Source organism: Triturus cristatus, chromosome 4_2 (genome assembly GCF_964204655.1).
Source record: "Triturus cristatus chromosome 4_2, aTriCri1.1, whole genome shotgun sequence".
NCBI classification, from domain to species: domain Eukaryota; kingdom Metazoa; phylum Chordata; class Amphibia; order Caudata; family Salamandridae; genus Triturus; species Triturus cristatus.
In genome coordinates, this window is record NC_140586.1 from 419,109,802 (window position 1) to 419,136,764 (window position 26,963).

At 45.9% G+C, this 26,963-nt stretch overlaps 1 protein-coding gene across 1 annotated transcript in view; it reads right to left on the minus strand.

Annotated features, from left to right (window-relative positions):
- The window catches only part of DBT (dihydrolipoamide branched chain transacylase E2), a 160,401-nt gene that overhangs the window by 42,327 nt on the left and 91,111 nt on the right, over positions 1 to 26,963 (minus strand). The window contains exons 5-6 of the mRNA XM_085601896.1: positions 5,153 to 5,280; positions 2,281 to 2,524 (exon numbers count right to left, since the gene is read on the minus strand). Coding sequence (XP_085458022.1) covers positions 2,281 to 2,524; positions 5,153 to 5,280 — 372 coding nt within the window. The remainder of the gene's footprint in view (positions 1 to 2,280; positions 2,525 to 5,152; positions 5,281 to 26,963) is intronic.

Genomic DNA, 26,963 nt, shown 5'->3' on the forward strand with positions numbered 1-26,963 from the left:
CCTATCTCTGAGGAGGGAGTAGTTAGAATGCTTCATTTGCTAAAGGAGATGTTCTCACTTTAATCAAGATGTTTCTGTGATGAGAAGGGAGATTTCCTCAGGAAAGTTAGAGACTAATGATAGTTCAGAATCCAGGATCTACTTTTTCAAAGTGATCTATGGCCATCTGCAAAAGAAGTCGGCCACCGTTCGCCAACAAGAGGCACAAGATGGTAAGCTTGAGGTCAGGAGGTTTGTTTTTTGGGGGTGACTGAAGCGGACAACAAGGAAGAACTTGGCGAAGCCTCTCACCACTCTGCCAGATCGATATATTTGCTATCGCAATAAGGCATTTCATCAATTTCTTCATCAATTTCTGCCACCGGCAAAAATACCTTCCTCCACCAGGTATGCACAACCTCTTAATCAGTTAAATTCAATGAGAGAAATGAGGCTTCACAAAACTGTTCGATTTTTGAAGAAATTAATTTCCTTTATGCAAGTCATAGTATCACATAAAAAAATACCAATATGCGTTTCATGACTACCACGTTACTTCTTTAGGGATAATAACTTTTAAATATATAATCAGAATCAAAATAGCAATGTGAATCAATCACTCCTCATTTCCAATGCCGTCGATGGATGATATCGGGCACTAAGCCACATGCAATAGATCTTCTTTAGAAATTTAAGGAATCACTGCTAAGTTATCTTAAACAAGATTTTATACCATTGAATAACTCAAATTGCCACGTTGATGATTCTATAGTTCTGCTTCCATGTCCTATGTTGTTTCCAGATCCTGTACCCTTCTCTTTTTGCTTCCGTGTCCCATCTCCCTCCCTCTGTTGCTTTTGTGCACCCTCCCTGCCCCCCCACACAACCCCGTGTTGCTTCCCACACCTTGGTTGTCTCTTGTCCCGTTGCTTCAGCTCACCCATGCCTAGTGTAAAAAATGGATCAGGGATGCTGTGCAGCGTGGGGCGAAACCACTGGCAAAGCCCATAGGTCTCACAGATGAGACCTATTAGCTATGCCAATGCTTGAATATGCAGTCCCCTTTTAAGGAACCAATGAGGGATTAATGGCCTCATCTTTACTAGGGTATGGCCTGAATGCAAAGGTTAGTAGGCTTGGTAAACTAAACATCAGTGTGGTTAAAATAATATCTGTGGCAGAATTAGAATACATAGGTTGTTAATAGCCATCACCTGTCTTCGATGAGGCTCCAATATGCTTTCAAATTAAATAGTCATAAAAGCTAAATGTTAGGAGGATGCAAGAAAGCAAGTCAGGTTGCAGCTGGTCTTTAAGATGCTATCACCGATGGTTTGCATGTAACAAACAGTCAGCATGTTTCTTCTGAGTATGGTGTGACCAGGCTCTGAGCTAAGAGGATGTTCCATTGTATGGAATGGTTTTGCGACTGCGGTGGAAAAATCTCGACCACATAACGTACAATTCTAAAAAGGAAACCCTCTCGAAAAAACTCAATTGGAATAGGAAATTGTTCATGGCATGCACTGCAGACAGTCGATAAAGTATGCCCCACTCAATGCAGCAACCTAGAGTATGTTACTCATTGATTTGCTTGAATTAGTTTTAATTAAATAAGACACTTCAAACAAAACTCCATGGTTTTACTGCATTTAGGGCTGAAAGGGGAACAACAGAACAAATAAAGTGTAAATTACTGTAGAGGTGGGGTACTTATGTAAACTATTTTACTGTTATGCAATCCTTTGCTGGGTAAATGGAAAACATTTTCATGGTTTAAGGCTCACTATTACATTTGGGTAGGCAGTTAATCCTGGCAAAATAATGCTAGAAACTTTATAAGCGCATAATCCAGCGTGAAGCTATTTGAGGTCAGAAAAGACCAAGTTTGTAGTGGCTATCAACGTTAAGGCTATTTTTTTTATTTTTATTAAAATCTATTCATTCAGTCAAAAACATGTCAGGCATACCATTATAATACCATTACATTGTAAACACAAGAGAGATTCCTATAAATGAACCCTCCCCCTCCAGGTCTGTTGATTCAGAACTGCGTTTTTTCATCTTTTTCAACTAACAACAGTGCCAGCGGCTCACTAAACATCCACTTCAATCCCTTTTCTGGTCAGCTGCAGAGGGTCCTTTGTTAACGTTCCTAACTCTATGTATTCTTGTTTTTTTATATGTCTCAGAGCTGAAAGAACCCCTTTGCCCATTCAAACATTTCCCCTTTTCGTGCTTAAGAATCATTGCCTCTCAATGCAATTATAAACTCTATGGTAAGAGCAGATAAATCTTTACCTTTTAAGGGCTCAGTTCGGTCCTTCTCTGTGACCAGGGCAGGTCTGGATAGCGGCAAGGAAATAACAGGCACCTTGCCCTTTGGTGCTGCAGGAACAAACTCTGACTTTGGGGCAGGAGGGATGATCTCAGCCTGAGGAGAAGGAGGTAAAATGGCGCCTGTCTGTTTAGCTATGAAGTTCAAGATGTCTTCTTTGAGGATTCGGCCATCTTTTCCAGTTGCCACAATTTCACTAAGCTTGATCTGAAAAATATACAATACAATGCCCAAGTCAATCAGAACCAATCAAACACAATCCTCATCTATTATTGTACATTCGAACAATCAACTTGTTATGAAGGCAAGACTTAAGAATCTTTTATAAATGTCAGTTTAGTCCAGGCAGGAGAAAATACGAAACCTTAAACGTCTTGAGAAACCGTCAGCTTTAAAAAGATGGTTTAAAGTAAGTGAAAGTATAAGTGCTAATGAAAGCAGGGGCTTGTACCAGAAACTAGGGCTGGAAGTGGAAAATACTCAGCCGCGTCAAGAGGACCACGTAAACCCCGTAATGCTCAACATTATAGAAAAGGTTGGCGATTCTAGTGTTTCTATCCTCTAGTTTCGCAAACAAAGATGACTACAAAATCAAACAGGGTCCCCACCGTTTCAAAATGTATTCAACTCAACTTTCAGAAGAGGGAGAGAAGGTGCTTCTGTGAAATGAGGTAAGATATTAATTTAGGACACCAGATAATGGTGTAGCCAAATTACTGAGAAAACGTCCCAAAATGTCCTTTTTGTATGCCTGGGGAACCCTTCGTCTAGCAACATTTTATTTTGCTTGGACCTCTGAAAATCCTGCCACGGTTTCTCATCAGAGGAGGCACGGCCATACAATCAGACAGTATGACCGTAGGGAAACAAACCCAATATACCCTTGAGGGATTGGGCAGGTTAAATGAAGAGGTAATATGCCAACAAGGGATTTTATTTGAGAAAATTCTAGCTTTGTTTATTTTAGGAGATTAATTTGGAGGGTGAGTTCAAGACAAATACCAACCCAATTAGAATGAGATAGATCTCTGTGTTTTCTTTTGGATTAGATGTTTTTGTCATGAAATGTGGATTACATTTATTTCTGCCTTTTTCATGATTCATTGCGCATTCAATTGTTGATTCGTACTCCTTTTTAATTGAATTGATAATTTCACAAAAAGTTGTCCCGTGTGTGTATCTCATATCTTCTAAGATTGGCTCAGTCAATTGACATCTGGGTTGATACAATCAGACAGGCAACATTATTCTAGCACGCCTGAATTGTATGTACAACGCTCAATCAGACGTAAATAAATGCACTGAGGTCAGATCATTCAGTCTAGAGAAAGGAAACCATGGACCACTGTCTCAAAATCATTGAAAGTAAAGGAAAACATTCACTTCCGTGGGTATTGCCATATACCATATCCTACTGCCTTGTCCATTGAAGCGGGCACTGAGGCAAACATACCTATTGTTAATTCAACTTTACATACATGTTCCTTTCTTACATGCATCTCCCATCCTCGGTTCTTAAACAACTACTTATGTGCACAGAATGCCTTGAGTGCATTGAAACTGGGGGTTGGAGCCTGGGCCCTCTTAAATGGATGGGCTTAGGACTAAGAGCACACATAACAGTAGAGGGGGGAATAACTTTTTTATTACACCAGATCCCTCCAAACCAAACCGAGTACGGACTATAATATAGTGAAGAAATGCAAAAAGCAACAGCCAGTGCAAATGCAACAAAGATAATTCAGAGAACTACATATTTTAACTCGATACCTTTGTGATGGGTGGCGACTGCAGACAGGATGCTAAGTAGGTCAAGTGGCTAACTTAAGGAGGTTACAATAATTGCTACAGCATTACGTTTTTATAACAAGACAGCTGCCTCAGAACTTCAACTTTTTAACTGCATACATCTTATTTTATGTTGTTTTTCTTTTACAATAAATATATATTCCAATAATGGTTACTTTTGGTATTTCCTTGTTGATATTTCTATTTATTTTTTTATTTACAATATGATAAAAATTGTACCCAAAAAGTATTTTTAAATGTAAAAATACACATATTCCGCATATTCTCCCTTTGATCCCCCCCCTCCCCCCCACACACTTTTGGGGAATATCTAATTGATTCTCATTCTTCCTTCGAAACTGTTTACAATTTCCTATATTGCTGGGTATGCGCAATTGCATTAGCGTGGCATAATCGTTGACATACGCTAAGTTCTAATTTTCTAAATGTGGAACTCCAGACCCAAATATCATTAACATGCCAAGCACGAGGCAGGTAACGCACCGAAGGAATAAATAGTTAAAAACCCCTCTCCGACTGCTGGCTCTTAAAAGCAGTGGGGATTCTTCTACAATGCCCTCTGTCTGGCTTTTAGCCCCGAGCAAAAGGCCCGTTTTAAAGGTCTTGTAAATGAGCTTCGAGCAGAGAGAACAATAAATGTAATGAGCAGCTCGAACGGCATTCCGCAGATGACTGCCTGGTGCCTTCCTGTAACTAGGATTCTCTTCAAACACCGGCGGAGCTGCTGCCCAGCCCTCAGTGACCACAGTAACACTTAGGGCTGAGTAATGACTTGTTAAAGTAATAATTCTTCCGAACTGAAGCAGACCCCCCTTCAGACAAAGAACGACCGGTACTGACTGACCAGCACCAATCCATCAGCGTGGCTACCCACTGCCACCGCTCGGCACAAGCCGGCGCATTTCCCATCACAACGCGCGCGCGCTACAGTGTCCTTCCGCGTGCAGTCTAGTCCTCTACAGCGAAGGCGGACAGGTGACTGGAAGCGAGCTCTAGGCACCCTGCCTCTTCCATCTACCAACCCACATTGTTCTCCATGGCGAGGCGACGCACGGCCGGGGTGGCCAGCGTTTTGTGGCCCTTGATCTCCTGGTGCGTGTGCTCCTCGTGAGACACGGCGGGCGTTTCAACAATATCCTCTTCTGCCGACACATCTGAAAATGACAAGAAACGGGAAAAAATGGTCAGCAGGAGGACAGAACATGTCGAAGTACCACTTACAGAGCACGTGTTTTAACTTTTTTTTCCATTCACAAACAAACGTTGGCGTATGATACATTATACAGCAGAGCTGTGAGGCGTCAACACAATTTTCATACGTGGTTATTTAAATACCGCAGCAACAATAATGTAGGTGTAGGAGTAGAGTTTCTGCGACCTATGACACTGCAACAATTACTAACTATTAAAGACCGCCAGCAGCGACAGTGAAGAAAAGCACTGTTACTACAAATATGTACGAGGCTTAAAAAGCCTGCCTGGTGTTTTCCCCCCAATTCAAACATACTTTGCGAGTGGACTAAAATGTACGTAAGCTTGTATCTTGTATGTGGAAGTAAATTGGTGGTGACTGAGAAAGTATCTGCGGCCCTGGCTTGCTCCATGCTAGCCCCGGCCTCTATACTCCTGGTCTCAGGGGTTAAAGGTCACTGCAGAATATAAACAGGGCCCCTGGACCCGTTTATTTTATGTAGTTTACGTTCCTTTCCTTTTCCAAAGCGCACCAGCAGTGAATAAAAGGCCATTGATGGCAAAGCGAGGGGCATGATGCCATCTGAGGCCAAAGGGGGTGTGATGTCACTACTGCTACCTCAAGACATTTTGGTCACTCGACCAGTGTGACACAGGCTCGTAATTTCAACTGGAGATGCTGTTTTCACGTCAGGTTTCTGCAAACCTCAATGACTAACACCCACTATTTACCCTGTAAGGCAGCCTAGCCTTAATATAATAGGAAAGGGCATGGAGGGACAGGGAACAGAATGGATTCACAGAACAGGGTCTTTCTTCATCCCACACTATCGGATATTACGTACAACACAATGTGGCCCTCACAGCAAGGTATGCGGCAATAGTAATAACGAGAGAGCTAAGGCAGCAGTTTCCAGTTATTTGTATGTGAACTGTTAACACCAGACAAATGGCATGCCAACTTGAACTACAATGTGATTGTAATATGCAAACTTGACTGCTTATGGTCTTGAAATTCAAAGTCAAACAACGCCACACACGTCAATAATGAGGTTTTTTTTTAATCTAAAGGTCAAAAAGAGGTTTATATTTGTAAAACTGATGTCTTTGTGTATGTTAAGCTTTTAATATATTGTGACTCAGCTGCTTCGGCATGAATGCCCACAGGGAGCTGAAACACAAGTCCAGATGGTTCATCATCGTTTCAGAAACAGATGACCAATTTCTTCTTTTCTGCGGACTGTTGTAGAGCCGACCTTGGTGGATGGAAATGAAAAAGCAACAGACAAACTGTGAAACTTTCCAAGACGCAGTAAAAACGTATCTGCACTATTTACTCAGCTAAACTGCTGAACGCACTTTTGGAAAACAGAGTAATTTATGTTCTCTTATATATGGATGCATTATCTTTTCATGTAACGCAGTCTGTGTCAAATGCAGTCAGCACACAGCCACAGAATGAATCTGGATTCAAGCACCTGCCAGGAACAGAAGAAGGCTCCCACAAACAAGCTGCAAGGTGCATGGGAACCGAGACGTTTCAGCACAGTGATGGGAGCCGAGATTCGCTCTACTGGGGACGATGCGAATGTCCTCAGACCTGGCCTCCCTGACAAACAGTGCAGAAGGCTGGACGCCAGACAGAGTAGGGCGGGATTCGCTTCCCTACTCCGTGCTCCTGTGGCTCTGGGACCACCCACTACTGTAATCACTAGCCTGGCTGTCGACACAATTACTTGGGCAAAACTTCTATCCCAGGTACAGGCTCATCTGCCATCATGTTCAGACGCTGCTTGTATCAAAGATGCGCATTTTCACAATCATCATCGGGTGCCTCAAAGGAAATTACACCAAATAACAGAACAAGCATTCACAAGAACAAAAAGCCACATTAGAGCTCTTCTTCGTTGTTTTAGGGGTGTGCGCTTATGTGGATGTCTGAGTTCGTAAATGCGCATGAGGCACTTGATGGATGAATGAGTGAGTGCATGGTTTCAGCCCTGCCAACTTAAAAAAAAATATATATGATCAGTGTGACAAGAGGGCAGGGTCTGGGAGGGGGCGAAGCGGGGCTTCATGTTGGGAACTACTGAAGAGGCACTCCTGCCTTCTCCTTCCACCAGCCTCACCGCCTGCACAAAAACAAGAAACAAGCATTTACAATGCAATGGTCTCGGCATTGTTAGTTAGAGCTATTGGCATTGCTCATGACATTATTTTTGTTTATGTTTTTGTTTTTAAAACATTTAAAGAAACGGCATTGTTATTTACAATGTCAATAGCTCAATCTCTCTCAAATGCGAGACCTATTGCATTTGCACCCACACACAGAGCCACACACACAAAGCCACCCACACAGAGCCATTAAATAAAGCATGTGAAATGTAAGCAGGAACAACTTAACACTTTTACATTTATGCAGAAATCAACAAGTATTTTTGCCTGAAAACTACAGGGCCCAGAAAGGACCCATTTCAATGTCCACTGCTTATATGCTTACAAAACGTAAGCAGTATGGCTTAAAAACACCTTGGAACATATTATCAAGGAACGGCGATAATGTTATCGCTGTTACTTGATAATATGGCCCCACACCCGTGAACACAAAGCCGCTCTACACATTTTGTATTGCAATACCTCGAGGTTTGGCGCACTTCCCCAGGGGGGCGGGGGAACAGCGCTTCACTGGCAAACTCGGTAAAATGACGCTAATGTTTTTGGGGTTTGAATAAAACCAATCTGCCCACTTTAAGAACACTCCGTCTTGCTTTATTTAGTTATTGTTAGGCTGATTTGTTGATTTATTTATGTCAATAAATAAAAGCATGTGTGTGCCTCCTGACTAACGTGTGATGTTATTGTGTGTGTGCCGAGAGAGAAGTCCTCTGTTTGGTCCTTGGGTAGAAGGAATAAAGGAAGAAATGAGAGAAGGAAAGAGTGACAGAAGTGGTAAAACGAAGGAATGAGTTAAGGAAGGGATAAAGGAAGGACAGAAGGGAGGGATAAAGGAAGGAAGGAGAGAAGGAAAGTAGAAAGAAGGGAAAATGATAGAAGGTATGAGAAAGAAACTGTAAAATGAAGGGAGGAAGGACAGACGGGAAGAGAAAGGAACTAAGGGAGATGCTGATTTATTCTAAAGGCAGCTTCCATAAATACCAGTAAAGTCCCAAACAAACTCCGAGAACTTCAGGGCAGGGATGAACTGTGGAGGCAGAGATGAACTGTGGAGGCAGATACCCATGTAACTCCCACCCCTCAGAAATCCTTGCTCAGGAAACATAGTAAGCGTACAGAGTACCTTCAACTGAGCCCCACCTTGCTGCTGCACCAGGCTTCACCCGGTACCCCGTCTCGGGACCGGGACTTCAGGATGGGGCCCGCGAGGCCCCAGGCTGCCTCCTTCGTTGTGGGTGCTGTCCAGTGCGGGGTGGGCTCCCGCCTGGACTTTCTTCAGCGCGCACCGGGGCTCCCAACAGCGCACGGGAGCCCCATTTGAGCAGACACTTACTGCTACACCGCAGGCTCCGCCCAAGTCCCGGGCAAGGATGCCTGGCTTCCTGTGGGCCGCGGCGGTGATTCTGTTGCTTCGGCAGTAAGAGGGGTAGGCTCCCTCGTAATTTGAATATAAAATAAGCGGGGTGGGCACCCGCCATCATCAAGAAAGCAAACACCGGCGGGGTGGGCACCCGCAAACGAAACAGCGAATCATCTAGTTTTTCATCAGATAAAATAGCGAGGCCACCGAAATTGCACTTGGAGTTCTACATTTAAGAACAGATTTCACTGAAAGTTACAGATTGTCATGAACATTACTCGTTCGTGAACATTCTGATTTGCATAGAGCACAGTCTTACCTCATGAAGGCACAGAACAGACATTGTGTTTGGCCATGGTTTGGCAAATAATGACGCGCGCACCTTTTTTTTTTTTTTTTACTTTTACAAAACCCGCCCTGCTAGTTCCAGACGGACAAAAATAGAACATGGCTATTCTGTGTGTGGAGTGATCACAGCAAATGTTTTTAGCCTTTATGCAGGGACGCCTTTGTGGTACTGCGAGCGAAGGACTGTTGCTGCTCCGTTCCCAGTCCCGCCGCGCACGAAATGGCCGAACCTTCGGATGCAAAAAAAAAAAAAAAAAACCAAACACGCCCACCAGCGAAAAAAGGGCCGGGCTGCCAAAATGAGAAAAGTAGCAAAAAAAGACGCCCCAATCCGAAAAGGACGGGGCCTGTTCGGAGAGACAAACCTCTTCTCCAATGGCTGGCCAGCATTCAAGAGGCCAGCCAATGGAGAAGAGGGGCGGGTTCAAGCCCCTCTTCTCCAAGTCCTTAAATCTCGCGAGCGAGACTGCGCAAGCGCAGCCTTCGCTAGCCAAGTCCTAAAAACCCTGCGGGGGCTCCCAATGATGTCCTGGGGCTTATCCCACATTTTCACACCCCATAATGGATACTGGCTGCTTAGAGCCTCCCAAGACGAACTGGAAATCCACTCAGTGCAGGGAGTTCCAGCCCACCTTTACTGCAAGCAGGTACATGGATGGATGTAGACAGATTCCGACACGTTACAGTCTGAGGTCACAGAATGCAGCAGTTCTATTTGGTTTCGGATTTTCATGACCTGTATGAGTTGCCTAGATGTTAAGTATCAGCAATATTATGGAATGCACGATTATCTGCCAACCTGTGCATCAGTGTTTTCCGCTGCCTATCTACATTAAATACCCATATGAGGATGCAACGAGTTTACAGTGTTTCGTCTGGTTGTAAATTTTTTGTATAAGCGTTTTAACAGCAGCGGCCCATCCATAGGGGCTGAGGGGCCACACCCCCCCATCTTTTTCCACGCAAGAAGTGTCTGTTTGAATGAACAAAGGTCAGCCTGACAGACGCTCTTCTGTTCAGGTTAGGCAGGAAGGCAGGAGCTAGACATGCGCTAAATGTGCAGGTTCCTGGCTGCCAGAGCTGAACTTTGCCAGGCTGCAGATTTCACAGCCCTGTGGGCATGATCTCCTCAGCCCTGTGGTTCCCAAACTTTTTGGACCCACGGCTCCCTTGACCCTTTGGCCTTTGCCCGTGGCTCCCCACTGTTATTTGTTTTTGGAAGGGGGGGGAGGGGGGGGGAATATAAGCCTGGCCTCGGGAGTACTTGCATTTATCTCCCTGAAAATAATTGGGATGAAGCTGATGAAGGTATTATAATCATATACGCAGGGTGTTTTGTATTACTAAGGCGGCGCCTCTAATAAAATATTCCTAGTTACACTTCTTTGCCCATGCCTTTTTTAGAGTACCCTCTCAAACTTCTTTATCCCACTTACAGTGCTAGATAGCTAGATAGCACCCCTATGCATGTAGGCACCATCGCCAAAGTGTTTCTGCGCTTGAAGAATATTTGCATGGACTTCCATTTCTACCCATGTCATACGTGCCAACACACCTGTCTCAGCAGGGTGACTCACAATTTTGTAAACCACATTCAGCTTTATTTTTGCTGTCTCCTCTCTAAAATTTCCCCCAAACCAATGCAAGTAAAATACATTCCTCTGATTTTTATTTTTTTTAAATATCCCTCTTTCTTGCTTCCAAATGTTGGCAGTATGCCGGAGTCGTGCCAGAGTCATGCCCGTCTGCGCCCGTCCGCGCCTGGGCCGTGCCGCTCCCCCTGGCCCAGCCTCTCCCCACTATATTTACAGTTCCGCGCAACTGCATGCACTGAGACCCTCTCTATTGCTATCACATATGTCCCCTCAATTCTTCCTTTCAGATCACACTTGTGGACCATCCATCTGTAAACTCTGTATACGTCCCCCTCCCAAACAAAGAGTATCTAAACCACTACAGGCGGCTCTCATAAATGCACGCTCCCTCTCAAAACACCATCTTGACATCTTTAACTTTATCTCAGCACATTCTCTGGACATACTGTTTGTCACAGAGACGTGGGGAGATGCGGCAGCTGACCCTGACTTTACGGCGGCTCTTCCACCTGGCTTCTGTGTCAATCGGCTAGACAGACCATTAAAACAGGGAAGCGGCTTGGCCGTCATATACAGAGAACACCTCCGCACTATTACCTCCCCCCTCCCCAACATGGACTGCGAAGCACTCTCGTTTACGATCACCATCTCTGGCAATCAGTCATTTACAGGGATTTTAGTCTACCGTCCTCCAGGTTCACGCCCCAAATTCTTAGCCAATGTTAACAGCCTCTTAGAGAATGCTGCAGGGAAATCTAATTTTACCATTCTAGGCGACTTTAATTTCCACCTAGAGGCCAAAACGGACACCGACACGACCTCACTCCTGGAAGACATGGCAGCCGCAGGACTCATCCAACTAGTCACGGCACCCACCCATACGGCAGGGCACACCCTTGACGGGATATTCAGTAACAATACAAACATTACCTACTCTTCACAATTACCTCTCACCTGGACTGACCACTCAGCGGTACTGTTCTATATTAAATTTAAACCACCCACGGTTCCTCCATCCAAACCCGGGGCACCAGTCAAGTCCAGGAACTGGAGAAACATCAATATTCCCGAACTAGAGGCTACCCTTGCAACCGCATTAGACTCTTCTGACATCGATCCAGTCACAGCTTCCACTAACTATCTTACTCAGCTTAATAACACAATAAATCATCAGGCACCTCTGAAAACAACCTATCCAAATCGTACTTCCCCGTCAGCACCTTGGTTTTCCGAAAACCTGCGCCTGCAGAGACAATTCTGCAGGAATTTAGAAAGAAATTGGCGCAAACATTACAACCTTACTGATCAAATCACATATAAAAACGCGCTTACTAAATACAAACAGCAGCTAGCTACTGAGAAAAGCAGTTATTATGTCACCCAGATCACTTTAGCAGAAAATTCCACCAGAAAGCTCTTTCAGGTGGTCAACCATTTGGCCAACCCTCCTGCTCCACCTGAAAACACTTCACAAGAATTTTGTAACTCATTGGCAGACTTTTTTACTGCTAAAGTTACCTCCATATTTTCTGCATTCACACCCCAATCCATACCCAAGGCAAAGATCTCTGTCTCCACCCCTTCCCCCATCACCCGATCTTTTCCACTTTTTCAGTCTGTCACACTTGAACAAATCTCACACCTCATCACAACCACCAAATCAGGCTCACCACTAGACCCATGCCCTCCCTCTATCCTTAACCTTATTCCGGGGGCAATTTCACCAGCCTTAGCCAACGTATGCAATAACATGTTCCAAACCGGTATCTACCCAACAGTGTGGAAAAAAGCAATTATCAGACCTTTGTTAAAAAAACCTTCCCTTGATCCCACCGATCCGGCTAGTTATAGACCTATTGCATGCTTACCCTTCCCAGCCAAAATTTTTGAAAACATCATGAATCAACAATTATCACACTACATTCACACCCACAACCTTCTGGATGATACACAATTTGGCTTCAGGAAAGGCCACGGAACAGATACAGCACTCATCAAGGCAGCAGATGAGATAAGACACACCATGGACAAGGGAGGAGCGGCAGTCCTAGTGTTGCTGGACTTATCCGCGGCCTTCGACACGGTCGACTACAACATCCTTATCGACCGTGTCGCTGCCATGGGCGTTGTACATAAAGCTAGGGATCTCATCGCCTCTTTCCTACACAACCGTTCTCACAATGTTAAACTAGGTTCCTTTCTATCATCTCCCCTTTCCCTTCCCTGTGGTGTCCCACAGGGCTCCTCGCTAAGTCCGACCCTTTTTAACATCTATGTGTCGGACCTGGCGAGGGTGATTAAGGAACATGGCATCAGCCTTACTACCTACGCTGATGACACTCAGTTAGTCCTTTCAATACACCAGGACTGAGACAGGGTGGCTGCCAACTTCCAAGAGGGAATGTTGGCCATCAGTTCCTGGATGGCAGCCAACTGTGTCAAACTGAATTCCAACAAGACTGAGATTATGACCTTCGGTAAACTAGAGCCCTGTTGGTCCCCTCAGTGGTGGCCTAATGATCTGGGCCCTCTTCCTACACCTGTCACTAAAGTGAGAAATCTTGGAGTCATCTTTGATGATCGGCTTCTTTTTAATCATCATGTCAATAATGTTGTCTCAGCCTCTTTCTTCACCCTCAGGAAAATTAAAAAGCTTCTACCCTATATCCCAATCTCGGCTGCAAAGACCCTAATCACTTCCCTGGTATTTTCAAAAACCGACTATTGCAATTCTTTACTCCTCAACGCCCAGGAAAAGGTGCTCAAAAAACTTCAGTTGGTACAGAACGCCGCAGCCAGGCTTCTGCTTAACATCCCCAAACATAATTCCATCTCCCACTCCATCCGCAAACTTCACTGGCTCCCTGTGAGGTGCCGTATTGTCAAGAATTCCTGTCATACAAGGGAAACACGCCCTTATGTAAACAGGAGAGCTGTTACATAACTCAAGGGAAACACGCCCTTATGTAAACAGGAGAGCTGTTACATAACTCAAGGGAAACACGCCCTTATGTAAACAGGAGAGCTGTTACATAACTCAAGGAAAACACGCCCTATAAAGGGAGGAACCGGGAGGTACAAGGCTGTCGGATATTGTGTTTACACCGACGTACCTGCTTCGTGAAGAGCAGTGTTCAGGAGTGGTGCTCCAGTAAGGCAAGAACGGAGGTAGGTCGAGTCGTTACTCCCTGGGCCGTGTCTTGCCCCATCGTCACCTGTGAAGGACCCGGAAGCTCTACCGGTCAACCATTGAGCTTCGCTTTTTGACTCGGCTGAGTCCAAGCGCAGTGGCGCTTTTGCTGGTTGGAGTCGTAACTCCCAGCCCGACCAGAGACACAGGGACTGCCAGCTGTAACGCACACCAGGAGGTGTTTGCCGCGTTACAGACTCGGAAGTCCACAGGATCGATCGAGCGGCTGCTCTCGGTTCAGTCTTCTTGCTTGTGATTGGGGTATCGGTGACGCATCACCAGGAGGTGACTCCGCGTCCCGGTGCAGTCTGAGGAAGAGGTTGAGCGGCTGCTCCCTTCAGGTAGAGACCCCGGCTGGGTGTTTCCCTGACTCCTCGATTCTCCCCAACACTCTTCGTGCCCCTCACAGCCTACCGATTGGCATTGTCGGCCATTACATTTCTGCCCTCTGTTGGCATACGCCGGGATCGGCGTATATGCAGAGGACGGTTAGGACCATCCGTGCTGTGGGCTGGTAACGTACTTAGCCTGGAGGATTCCAGTGACTATAACTTTTGTTTGTTCTTTGTATTTTATTTGCCTTCATTAAAAGAACTAACCCTTCACAAGTGGTTGCGTCCTCATTGTCGTGTCTGTTAAACGATCCTGAGACGTTCAGGGCGTTACAAAATATCCGACCTTAATAACACTAACTGTCTCCCGGTCGATAACAGACATGGCAACACTTGATGATGTGCTGGCTGCTTTAGCGGCCATGCAAGTTGAAGTGGCTGCCTCTAGGCAAGAAACAGCCGATGTAAAAGCCAGACTGGATGCTATCCAATTGGACCCGCTCACGCCCAGCACCTCCCTCACGAACCAGACCCCTGCGGTAGTAGTGGAAATGCCGGTAGCCATCCCCTTGGCAACACCAGAGAGGTACAGTGGGGATCCTAACACAGTGCAGGTATTCCTCACACAAGTGGCGCTACATTTATCGTGCAAACCAAAGGCGTTCCCCACGAGTCAGGCTCGTGTGGCTTTCCTTATATCCTATTTGGCTGGAAACGCGGCACAATGGGCCGTACCTCTGGTGAGCAGGGACGACCCCCTCTTATGTGATTGGGGTGCTTTTCGCGAGGAATTCCTGAAGGTATTCGACAGAAGGGCTGACTCGTACACGGCGGACCGTGAAATGCTTGAGTTGAGACAGGGATCCAACGACCTGGTGCAGTATCTCAACGCGTTCCGAAGGCTGGTTGCGGAAACCAAGTGGCCTGTTGCTAAACAGACGGCGCTCTTCCATCAAGGGCTGTGCGATGAGCTCAAGGACGCCGTGGCTCATATTGACCCTCAACCCAAGACATGTGAGGGCCTTATCAACCTGGTATTACGGCTGGAACATAGGCTAAGTGAAAGAAAGGGGGATCATGGGAGAAAAGGAAAATCCCTTCCATCCTATGTGACGGTGGGAAGTCCTGAAACTTCCACCGCATCCAAGGGAGAACCCATGGACATCAGCGCAATACGAGCGAGCCTCACAGCCACGGAGAAAGAGTCACGCCGTAAACAAGGATTGTGCCTATATTGTGGCAAAAAAGGCCACTACGTACGTGAATGCCCTGCCAAACCGAAGACGTCACGTTATCGGGCCAACCGGTCGGTAACAGCCGTGGTGGACATACCGGCGGAAAACTAGAGGACTCCAAGACCAGAGAAGGGGCATCTCGGAGTCACTCATCCATCCCTTCACTTTCCAACTCGGTCACTAAGGGACAACGACACCTGTTTATCACGGTGCACGTGGGAGTGCATGACCAGTGGATACCCGTTGTGGCCATGGTGGATTCAGGGGCCACTGGCATGTTTATGGACCACAACGAGGCATGCAGGCTAGGGCTAGTGCTTCTTCCCAAAGCAGTACCCGAAGACGTCTATGCGGTAGACGGAAGGCGATTGGTGACGGGGCCCATCGGACAGCACACGGGGGTCCTTCCGATGAGATATGGGAGGAACCATTTGGAACAAATCGATTTTAACATCATCCGAGCGCCCCAATATGGCGTCATATTGGGATTGCCGTGGCTACAGAAACACAACCCCTTTGTGGATTGGCCAACACATCGCATCGAAATGACGTCACCGTATTGCATCCTGCATTGTGGAATAAGAACGGAATCCCTTGACGCAGATGAGAGCGGGAGTCAGACGGTGGCTACAGCGGCAGAAAAAGATGTGGCTCTCCCCCAGGCTTATCACAGTTTTGAGGATGTATTTGATGAGGTGAAGGCGGAAGTGCTACCACCACATAGACAGTTTGACTGCCAGATCGACCTGGTGCCAGGGGCCAGCGTTCCCAGCGGCAGGCTGTATGCCCTGACGGAGCCTGAAAACGTGCATCTCCGGGGGTACCTGGATAAACTCCTCAGGCTAGGATTCATCCGCCCGTCCAAGTCTCCGGCCGCCTCGCCACTCTTCTTCATCCCGAAGGCTAATGGGGAGCTGAGAGCCTGTGTGGACTTTAGGGCATTGAATGCGATAACCATAAAAAATCGGTACCCCTTGCCTCTCATTAGTGTACTTCTGGAACAGGTCAAGAAAGCTCGTATCTACACCAAGTTGGATTTGAAAGGGGCATACCATCTGGTGCGCATGAGGGACGGAGACGAGTGGAAGACCGCCTTTAAGACCAGGTTCGGCCTTTTTGAGTACCTCGTCATGCCGTTCGGTCTGTGCAACGCCCCGGCAGCCTTTCAGTACTTTTTGAATGAGGTATTCAGAGAGGAGTTGGATATCTACGTGGTCGTATATATCGACGACATCCTCATCTATTCGTCCAGTGTGGAGGAGCACGTACACCACGTCAAAGCTGTGCTCCAAAAGCTGAGGGAAAACATGCTGTTTTGTAAACTCAGCAAGTGTGACTTCCACGTCACATCCGTGGAATTCCTCGGAGTGATGCTGAGTCCAGAGGGACAGGAGATGGCAGAACGAAAGATCAAGGCGGTGAAAGAATGGCCGGTGCCCCAAAGCGTGAAGGACGTCCAAAGTTTCATTGGCTTCGCCAACTTTTACAGGCGGTTTATAGATGGATTTTCAGGAGTGGTGGCCCCAATCACACAGCTACTGAGGAAGTCCAAGGAGTTTGTCTGGTCCCCTGAAGCGAACAAAGCCTTTGAGGCCCTGAAAAGCGCCTTTGGTAAGGCGCCGGTGTTGGCTCACCCCGATCCGGATCTCCCCTACGTGGTGGAAGCGGACGCGTCGGATGTGGCGCTGGGGGCTATCTTGTCCCAACGCAACCACGACACAGGGGTGCTTCATCCCGTTGCGTACATGTCCCGCAAACTCAACGACGCCGAACGCAACTACCATATTGCGGAGAAGGAGCTTCTCGCAATCAAGGACGCCTTCACCGAATGGAGGCATTGGTTGATGGGGGCAAGACATGTGGTATCGGTGTACACGGACCATCGGAACCTACAGTTCATGACGGCCACTAGACACCTTTCTCCCAGGCAGCTGCGGTGGATGATCTTCTTTGCGGGGTTCAACTTCCGCATCACATATCGGCCGGGGACGGAAAACCGGAAGGCGGACGCCCTGTCCCGTCAATCTGCAGTTAAGGAACCATTGCCTGCAACCGAGCGTTCCATCATTTCCCCGAGGATGGTATTGGGGGTTATCCAACCGGATACTTTCCTGAGGGGAATAAAGAGAGGGATCAGGTCATTCGCATGGCGGAGGTGGCTCCTCAGTCACAGAGAATGGCAGCTGAAGGACGGGACACCCCTGAAGGGCAGGTGCCTATTGATACCCACGCCTAGGCTAAGGAAACAAGCATTCATCTGGTGCCATGACTCTCCATGCGCAGGTCATTTGGGCTTTGAAAAAACGGTGGCTAGCATGGGACGGCATTTCTGGTGGCCAACCATGAGAGTGGATGTCAGGAGGTGGGGACAGGAGTGTCCTACGTGTGCTACCATGAAGGCCGACCATGGCCGAACCCAAGGGCTCTTACATCCACTTCCGACCCCGGATAGACCATGGGATAGCATATCACTGGACTTCGTGGTGGGCCTACCGGTAGACCAGGGGATGACGGCAATACTGGTGGTGGTGGATTACTTGACGAAAATGGGGCACTTCATCCCCTGCAAGAGAGTCCCTACGGCCGGGGAATTGGCGTCACTACTCCTAAAGAATGTGGTACGACTGCATGGATTACCTGGGGTGATCGTGTCGGACCGGGGGTCGCAGTTTACTGCGCAATTCTGGAAGACTTGGTGCACTGCGCTGCATGTTAAGACCGCCCTGTCCACCAGCTACCACCCTCAAACGGACGGCCAAACCGAGCGCCTGAACCAAACGCTCAAACAGTATCTGCGATGTTTTGTGGACCAGGGCAGGGAAGAATGGGTCGACTTGCTATGGGTTGCAGAGATAGCCTATAACAACGCCACTCACAGCTCCACACAGTCATCTCCGTTCTATAGCAACTATGGCCAACATCCCAGGTTCTTGCCATTTCTACATCCGTTCAGAGAGGACAGGATTCCCGCCACAGCGGACAGGGTGGCGCACATAAAAGACACGTTGATGCGCTCAAGGGCTGTCCTAATAGAGGCCAAGAGAAGATACAAGGCTGCGGCAGATAGGAAGAGAAGGCCCGGGCCACTGTACCGCACTGGAGACTACGTCTGGATATCCACAAGAAACATGAGGTTTCGAAAGAACAGTGTGTTCCATCCCAAGTACATGGGCCCCTATCGAATTACCAAGTGTATGGGTCCCGTGAACGTGAAGGTGTGCTTGCCCCAGTCATTGCGGATACACCCTGTCTTTCATGTATCATTGCTCAAACCAGCACCCTCCAAGCCGTCTGGGACACCTAGGCCGGTATGCGTGGAGTCGGAGGTGGAGTATGAAGTGTCGGGCATACGGGCGTCCAAATGGCGCAGGGGGAAGCTGTGGTACCTGGTTGCGTGGAAAGGCTATGGCCCGGAGGAGCATTCATGGGAACCGGCTGAAGGGGTTCATGCTCCGCGCTTGGTCTCCTTGTTCCATCGGCGTTTTCCTGCCAGCGCTGGACCCGTGGGGAGCCGCTGAGAGGGAGGATGTACTGTCAAGAATTCCTGTCATACAAGGGAAACACGCCCTTATGTAAACAGGAGAGCTGTTACATAACTCAAGGGAAACACGCCCTTATGTAAACAGGAGAGCTGTTACATAACTCAAGGGAAACACGCCCTTATGTAAACAGGAGAGCTGTTACATAACTCAAGGAAAACACGCCCTATAAAGGGAGGAACCGGGAGGTACAAGGCTGTCGGATATTGTGTTTACACCGACGTACCTGCTTCGTGAAGAGCAGTGTTCAGGAGTGGTGCTCCAGTAAGGCAAGAACGGAGGTAGGTCGAGTCGTTACTCCCTGGGCCGTGTCTTGCCCCATCGTCACCTGTGAAGGACCCGGAAGCTCTACCAGTCAACCATTGAGCTTCGCTTTTTGACTCGGCTGAGTCCAAGCGCAGTGGCGCTTTTGCTGGTTGGAGTCGTAACTCCCAGCCCGACCAGAGACACAGGGACTGCCAGCTGTAACGCACACCAGGAGGTGTTTGCCGCGTTACAGACTCGGAAGTCCACAGGATCGATCGAGCGGCTGCTCTCGGTTCAGTCTTCTTGCTTGTGATTGGGGTATCGGTGACGCATCACCAGGAGGTGACTCCGCGTCCCGGTGCAGTCTGAGGAAGAGGTTGAGCGGCTGCTCCCTTCAGGTAGAGACCCCGGCTGGGTGTTTCCCTGACTCCTCGATTCTCCCCAACACTCTTCGTGCCCCTCACAGCCTACCGATTGGCATTGTCGGCCATTACATTTCTGCCCTCTGTTGGCATACGCCGGGATCGGCGTATATGCAGAGGACGGTTAGGACCATCCGTGCTGTGGGCTGGTAACGTACTTAGCCTGGAGGATTCCAGTGACTATAACTTTTGTTTGTTCTTTGTATTTTATTTGCCTTCATTAAAAGAACTAACCCTTCACAAGTGGTTGCGTCCTCATTGTCGTGTCTGTTAAACGATCCTGAGACGTTCAGGGCGTTACACGTATTAAGTTCAAGGCCCTCTGCATAGCATACAAGGCCATTAACAACTCTGGCCCTCTGTTCCTAAAACACGCTTTTAGACCTTTAGAAACATCCAGAACACTTCGTTCTGCATCAGCCCACCTCCTCAATGTTCCACGCACTAAAAAGGTCACTTGGGGCGACAGAAGCTTCACAGTTGCTACTGCCAAACTGTGGAACTCACTTCCCCTCAGGATCAAGACATGCCCTACACTGCTCAGCTTTAGGAAACAGCTCAAAACGTGGATGTTCGCATAATTGCTGCCCTACTTGTTCAGTTTGATCATCAAAGCGCCGAGACACCCTTTGGGTATTTGCGCGCTGTAAAAATCGCAAAAATAAATAAATAAAATAAATAAATATGGTGTTTTATGTCCCCGTGCTCAAGGAGAAAGCAGGCCTGTCTGGAAATGTGTGTACACTGAAAGAAATGTGTACTGGAAGTACCTATGATTCAAGTACAAATATCAATACTTAATACTAGCGCACACCCTCAATCTACCATTAAAGCCATACCATATGCCAAAATGGTACGCGCTAGACGCAATTGTAGCATGGATAAAGATTTCATCAAGAACATTCATCAAATCAAAACAAACTTTTCTAAGAGAGGTTATAATCAGTCATATTTGGACAATGCAGAGAAAAGAGCTCTGTCTCTGAATAGGAATGAGACATTGATGCCTAAAGCCAAAAGCAAACAATGTGCCAAAAAACAAAATTCAGAAGTTCCATTTATCACTGAGCATAATGTTTTTAGCAATCACATTTATAATATCTTGCGAAAGAATTGCCGTTTGCTTGAGACTGAAAGTCTCCCTCCTAATATCATATCAAATAAGCCTAGAGTAGTCTATCGCAAAAGCAGGACCTTTAAAGATATATTGAGTCCAAGCTATGTATGTCACAGGTACTCAAACCTCCATTACCACATGGTTACCTGGAAGACCTAGAGGCTTCTATACGTGTGAAGGTTGCTGTGTATGCAAATTGGGTTTGAATAAGCTTAAAAAAATTCAGGAGTCGTCAATCAAGGGAATTTACTATAAACTGTTTTATCAACTGTAACACGACATTTACTGTTTACATGATAACATGCTCTTGTGAAAAGGTGTATATTGGCAGCAGCATCCGTAGTTTAAAACTGCGGATTCAAGAACATGTGCGAGCCATAAGAAATTGTGATGCTAAATATCCTATGGCTCAACACATATATCATGATCACCCAAGTGATAAGAATATCACCTTTTGTGGTATTGATCAGGTTAAGATGCCAGAAAGAGGAGGCAATAGAGAATTGTTGCTTAGACAGCGGGAGGCATCTTGGATATGTTGTCTTAGGACAAACAAGTTTGGGCTTAACAACAATAACTAATTACATCATTTTTTGTGAATAAACTAAAATATATATGCTGTCAGTGACAATCTATCAGCAACAGTCAAATGATGTCAATATGGATGCTTTATCTAAAGTATTCACTTATATGACATTGATGACGGCTTGTTTGCTTTCGTGTACACGTGTTGTATGGAAACGCTTTATTCGCCATTGCAGAATGTATTACAAACTATTTGACCATCTTAGTATTCTGTACCATACTTGTCAATACATTACATTGTGTATATCGACAATAATATGTGGGCATATGATTTCAATATTCAAATCTGGCATATTATCCCTTGATCTTTGTGTACATTGTTTGCAGTAATATATGACTTAGAGTCCATTTTATTCATAAGAACCATTGTTCATACAAGCTATCATTCGTTTTTTTATAAGATGGATACGCGGTCTTTGGAGCGTGATATTTATTTATTCGATGTATCATGTAACAAGCCTTTTGAAGTTTTGATGTTGTCTTTACTTGTAGTAGTAATTTGGACCATAACTTTTGACATCTTGGTATTTACTAGAATATGAGTCAATTATGTTTTTGTGTCATATTGATTGGCCCGTGTTCACCCCTTTAAGATGGCCGCCGCACTCACTTGTAGTTCTGTGGCTTTTGAGACTCTTGATGATCGACACGTGATGACTGAACCCTAGTGTTTATTTGTTTTGGTGCAATATTTGTTTAGTATTGTCGTAATCAAAGCATAGAGTTAATCCTAATGTATCTCATATTCGGCTTGTCATTACCTTATTGCCCGTATGATAAATACATGGTCGGAAAAACCTTTACACTTATATATCTATTTGCTCGATACATTATTAAACTAATGTTTTGTGATTAAGGCGATGTGCTTATGCCATCTATAGCATTAATTTGGATTACTATTTTTGACATTTGCAAGTCCGTGTTGCTATTTAAAGATGGCCGCCGTACCTACTTGCTTTTATGTGATGTTTGAGATCCGCATCATCTAATGAGAAATTACTGAACTTCATTGTGCAACAGTTTGACGCAATACTTATTTAGAGTAGATGCCATTAAAATATAGTACTAATCATGTATAAAATTTGTAACTTTGGCTTATAACCTCTGATATCTTTTTACAATTTATTAGAACTCGAGTAAATTTGAAACTCAGGATATAATATGCCATGACATCTAGGTTTACCATTCCAAGATGGCCGTCGCATATATTCTTTATTTTGCGGTTTTGAAGGTCGTCTTTGATTTCCACTCCGTAACAGGCGATACGCATTACGGAGCGGGTGATTTAAATACGCTCACTTCTGGGTGCTTGGTTTTCCACTTGAAAATGATGAGACCAGGAGGTACGGGCTACCATGCCAGAATTGGTGAGTTCATTGAGGTAGCAACAATCTTCTTTTTTGTTGAATACGTTTGTATGATTTCTCTATTAATAAGTAGTGAGCCACATATTGGATATGTTCCTAGCACAACAGAGTGGGGTTTTAACCTTTATATTTTCAGAATACAATGCTTATATTATCGACACCATTACAATATTGTGCGCACCTGAATTAATAGTTGATTTCTAATTACTGATATAATAAGCCAACATTTGGTTTATCATGACCGTTTGACTGTTATATTTATTGCTTGATTCTTGGTGACGCTGGACGTTGCTATATACGATAGACTTTTGTGTGCTTTGTTATTGAACCTTTTTCGTTTGCTTTGACTCAAATCAATTCTATATATAATGGCATTTATAGTCTTGGGCCAGGTTCATGTAGAGACAATTCTCTATGATATTATTATACATATGGATATATGTGGGTAGATCTTGATTTTCTTTCTGCCCACATACTTTATGTGAATATATTAAACATGATTTTTTAAGATGGAATAAGCTGAATATACAAGAATGCTAATCTTTCATTGTTGTTGGCTCCTGTACAGATACTTAATTGTTGGATCTTATGTTCTTTTTATGTATAATTATACTTTCATTACAAACTTAATAATAGATTATGATATTTGTTTTAAGCTCAATGAACTTTTGTGAACTTTTGCAGAACATGGTTCTCATCAATTAATTTATGGACAATAAATGACTATTCACTTGGATTAAATGGCAGCAGCAGCTATCTTGTAGGTAGCATTGGGTGGCTTCTAGCTTGCCATTTAAGGTTACATATGATTTGTATGTGATTCTTTCAGCCTTTGCTCTCATTGTTTGAATTTTTTTTAAATATCTCCTTTTATGTGCCTTATTGTAAAAAATGTAATTAAGCAATTTATAATCTTTCACTGTCTAGATTAAAAATGACAAATATTTACATTTTTATACACATAATGTCTATTTAAATTGAACTTCTGGGAATATTAGATCGCATGCGCATGTATCATGAATTTAGTAAATGTCGATATATGCATGTACAGCTGTATTGAACAGATATCAATTGATGTTATTTTACTAGTTATATATTTATTTTCTTAGATAAATACTCATCACTTAAGAAACTTTTGGAAAATTTGGAATTCTCAGTTGCTGGTTTGAATCATACAGATAATCAATTTGAACATTCTCTTAACTGCTTTGAGAAGGTATGATGTCAACTATTTAATGAAAATCTATGGTGATATATGTTTAGATCAACGAATAAGTAATTAAATAGGGTGTAAATCCCATCAGAGTCTGTTTCACCTTTTCTAGCTATCTCGGATATATATTTTTCAGTACACAGGTCCCTCTTTTTGAATCAGGAAACAATTATTGTTTGTCTATTATGAATGTTCATTATATTATAATTTATGTCATTAGACTTGTTGTCTTTTAAATGTTTTGAGTCTATATTTGTATGTATGTTGATATTTTCTAAGGAGTAAACTATAATTTATGTATGTTTTCTCAATAGCCCCGAAGAAGTCTCTTTTTAGAGACGAAACGCGTCGGCTATAATTCTTCATGTCTATGAGGCCATGACTCTTCAGGTTTATGAGAATATGTAATAAAGAAAATAATTTTTTCAAAGAAAATCACATCGACGTTTAGGACATTCTTTCATATATTCATTGACTTTTTGGAATAGTGCTGAACCCTTTTTGCGTTTAATACTTAGTGTATTTAATAGACAGGGCAACTGTACTTTCCAGATAACTTGAAATGGTGTATAATGAGTTTGGAAAAAAACGAAACTATTAACGAGTCTAACAAAATAATCAGGCATCTTCCGCCTACTTTGGGAGTGTTGGAACGTGGGGATCCAGTGAAATATGGAGGTCATATCCCTTGACATGCCATCAATTAGGCACCACGTTTACAGCTTTAGGCATGTCACTTACAAATCATCTACATCATGTGTTTAAGTCTAATTAGTTTAACTGAAGCCAACAGACCCATCAACAATAAATGCATTAAAGTACTTGGTGGAGGAGGAGCCAAGATGGCGACCGGGACGGCAGCGTAGATTCCCGGCTCCGTGAACCTCCGCATCCCGCACGGCTATCCTGCATGAGATCCTTACTCTGCGCTACGAAATCGTGTTCGTGAACGAAAGTGGCAACCGATCGTGTGACTCCGAGGTTTCTGACTGCCGTACAACCGGAGAAATCAGCGGTTGAACTTTGCGGCCCGTGCGGTCCCGAAGCCGGGACCTCGAGTGGACGCCTTCGCCGGGTGGCAGTTGAACAACAGCGGCCTGTGGTGACTGGGTGGAGTCGGTCCACCGAAGCGAAGCTCCCCTCGGCCTGTGTGCTGTTGCGGACTGATGACATGCCCGGGTGTAAAATTCTCGGATTCTGTGGCGATTGCCCCTGCCTTTGACGGTGAGCTGCCCGGACGCCGTCCCTGGCTCGCCCTGATCCTTGGGGGCTGCTCCCGGCTTTCTGCGGGAGCTGGTCCGTGGCGGAGACGACTGTTGCCCGTGCCCGCGCAACGGCTGAATCTGTGCCTGCCCCAGGATCCCTGTCTTCAGCGACGTGGACCTTGAGGCGTTGTTCCCGGGGTCCTGGCCCCAATACAAGTCGGGCCTTCCCAGCGGCCATTTTGTCACGATGCAGCCTACCATCCTCTCCGCTGGGACGCAGCGAGACAGGGGGTGTGTGACTTTCGGGAGTGTGGCGGAGCGATCGGAGGGAGCTGCTCTGGGGTACGGCGACCTCCTGGAGGCCCTTGGTGCCCTTCATTACTCCTTGGCTCATGGCGCCGGGATCCTGGGGGGGAAGCTGGATGATGTGGTGACAGTGTTGGGACAGTGGCGGCATGCTGATCCACAGGTACACAGTGGCTTTTTACACTGCACACAAGAGGAAGATGTTGCGGCCCCCCCCGCGATTAGTGTACAGCCGGACACTCCGGACGATATGCTACCGTGTGGTCGGCTAACTGTGGACTTGATCTGTTCCGGAGGTATTGGACCTGAGCGGAAGATGGTGGCCTTGTCCCGTGCGCGGTCTCCGGCGGCCCGGGGACAATTCCGGCAACGTGTGTCTCATTTGGCTGATTCAGCCTGTCTGGACCTTGTGTGCAGCGCAGATCCTGGGGCGGCACTGGAAAAGACACCCCTCCATGAAGCGGTCTGTGCGGATGCTCAGAGACTTCCACCCCACCCGTGTGCGGCGCTTCCCGATTGTTTTTGGACACTCCTGTACCTTGGGACATCGGACATGGTGCTGGGTCGAGGGGCAGGCATGGGCAGAATCGCAAAAAGCGGTCAAGGCTGAGGCCGATCCTTCGGGGGTGGTCACCTAGTAGACAGGCGGACTCATGGTTGCGCGCTCTCGTGGTTATTCGCATAATTGGTGTATAATGCTCCCCATCCCCCCCCCCCCCTTTTTTTGATATGTCGACTTGGTGCTGCTAATTGCTTGCTGGGGGGAGATTTCACCGTGCGGGAGGGAGAAGCCGGGGGTATGTTTTTAAGGCCCTCCTCCAGTTTATTATATTCTTTCCGCCCCCCCGTCTGGGGGGGCTCTTTCTCACTCTCCTTTTTCCCTGTCTCTTCTATATTTCGGGTCTAGTTCCAGGGCGACAGGCACACTGCCGGGGGGTGGGGCCATACTCATTCGCAGAGGTGCAGGGTGGGGGGATGGGGGAGGGGATTCTTTAGTCTTTATCTCTTTTTCCATGGCCTCCTCTTTCTTCTCTGTTCCTTTTTGCTTATTTTTCTGGGATCAGTGCGATACACTACCCTGATTGTGAATCGTTTGCTCTTCATGTGTGCCACAGTTTCCGGGGGGTTCGCTGGGCTTTAGGTACGGGGACCTGCAGGCGCAATTATTTTTGATATTTTTCCACATCCGTACTTTTTCGCGCCTGCGCCATTGTTTCAATGTATTGCTGCTTATGGTTTACGTCTCTTATCCTTGCCCCTTCTCGCTGTTGGGAAATTGTTTGGCACCTGATCCTACTGTTTTGTCTTATCATAAAATGAAAAACCCTTTCTCTCCTGGTGTCCTACCTGCGCGGCTCATTGGCCGGACTATATTGGATTGAAGACTTTGCTCTCCGAGGTGCCGCCTGTG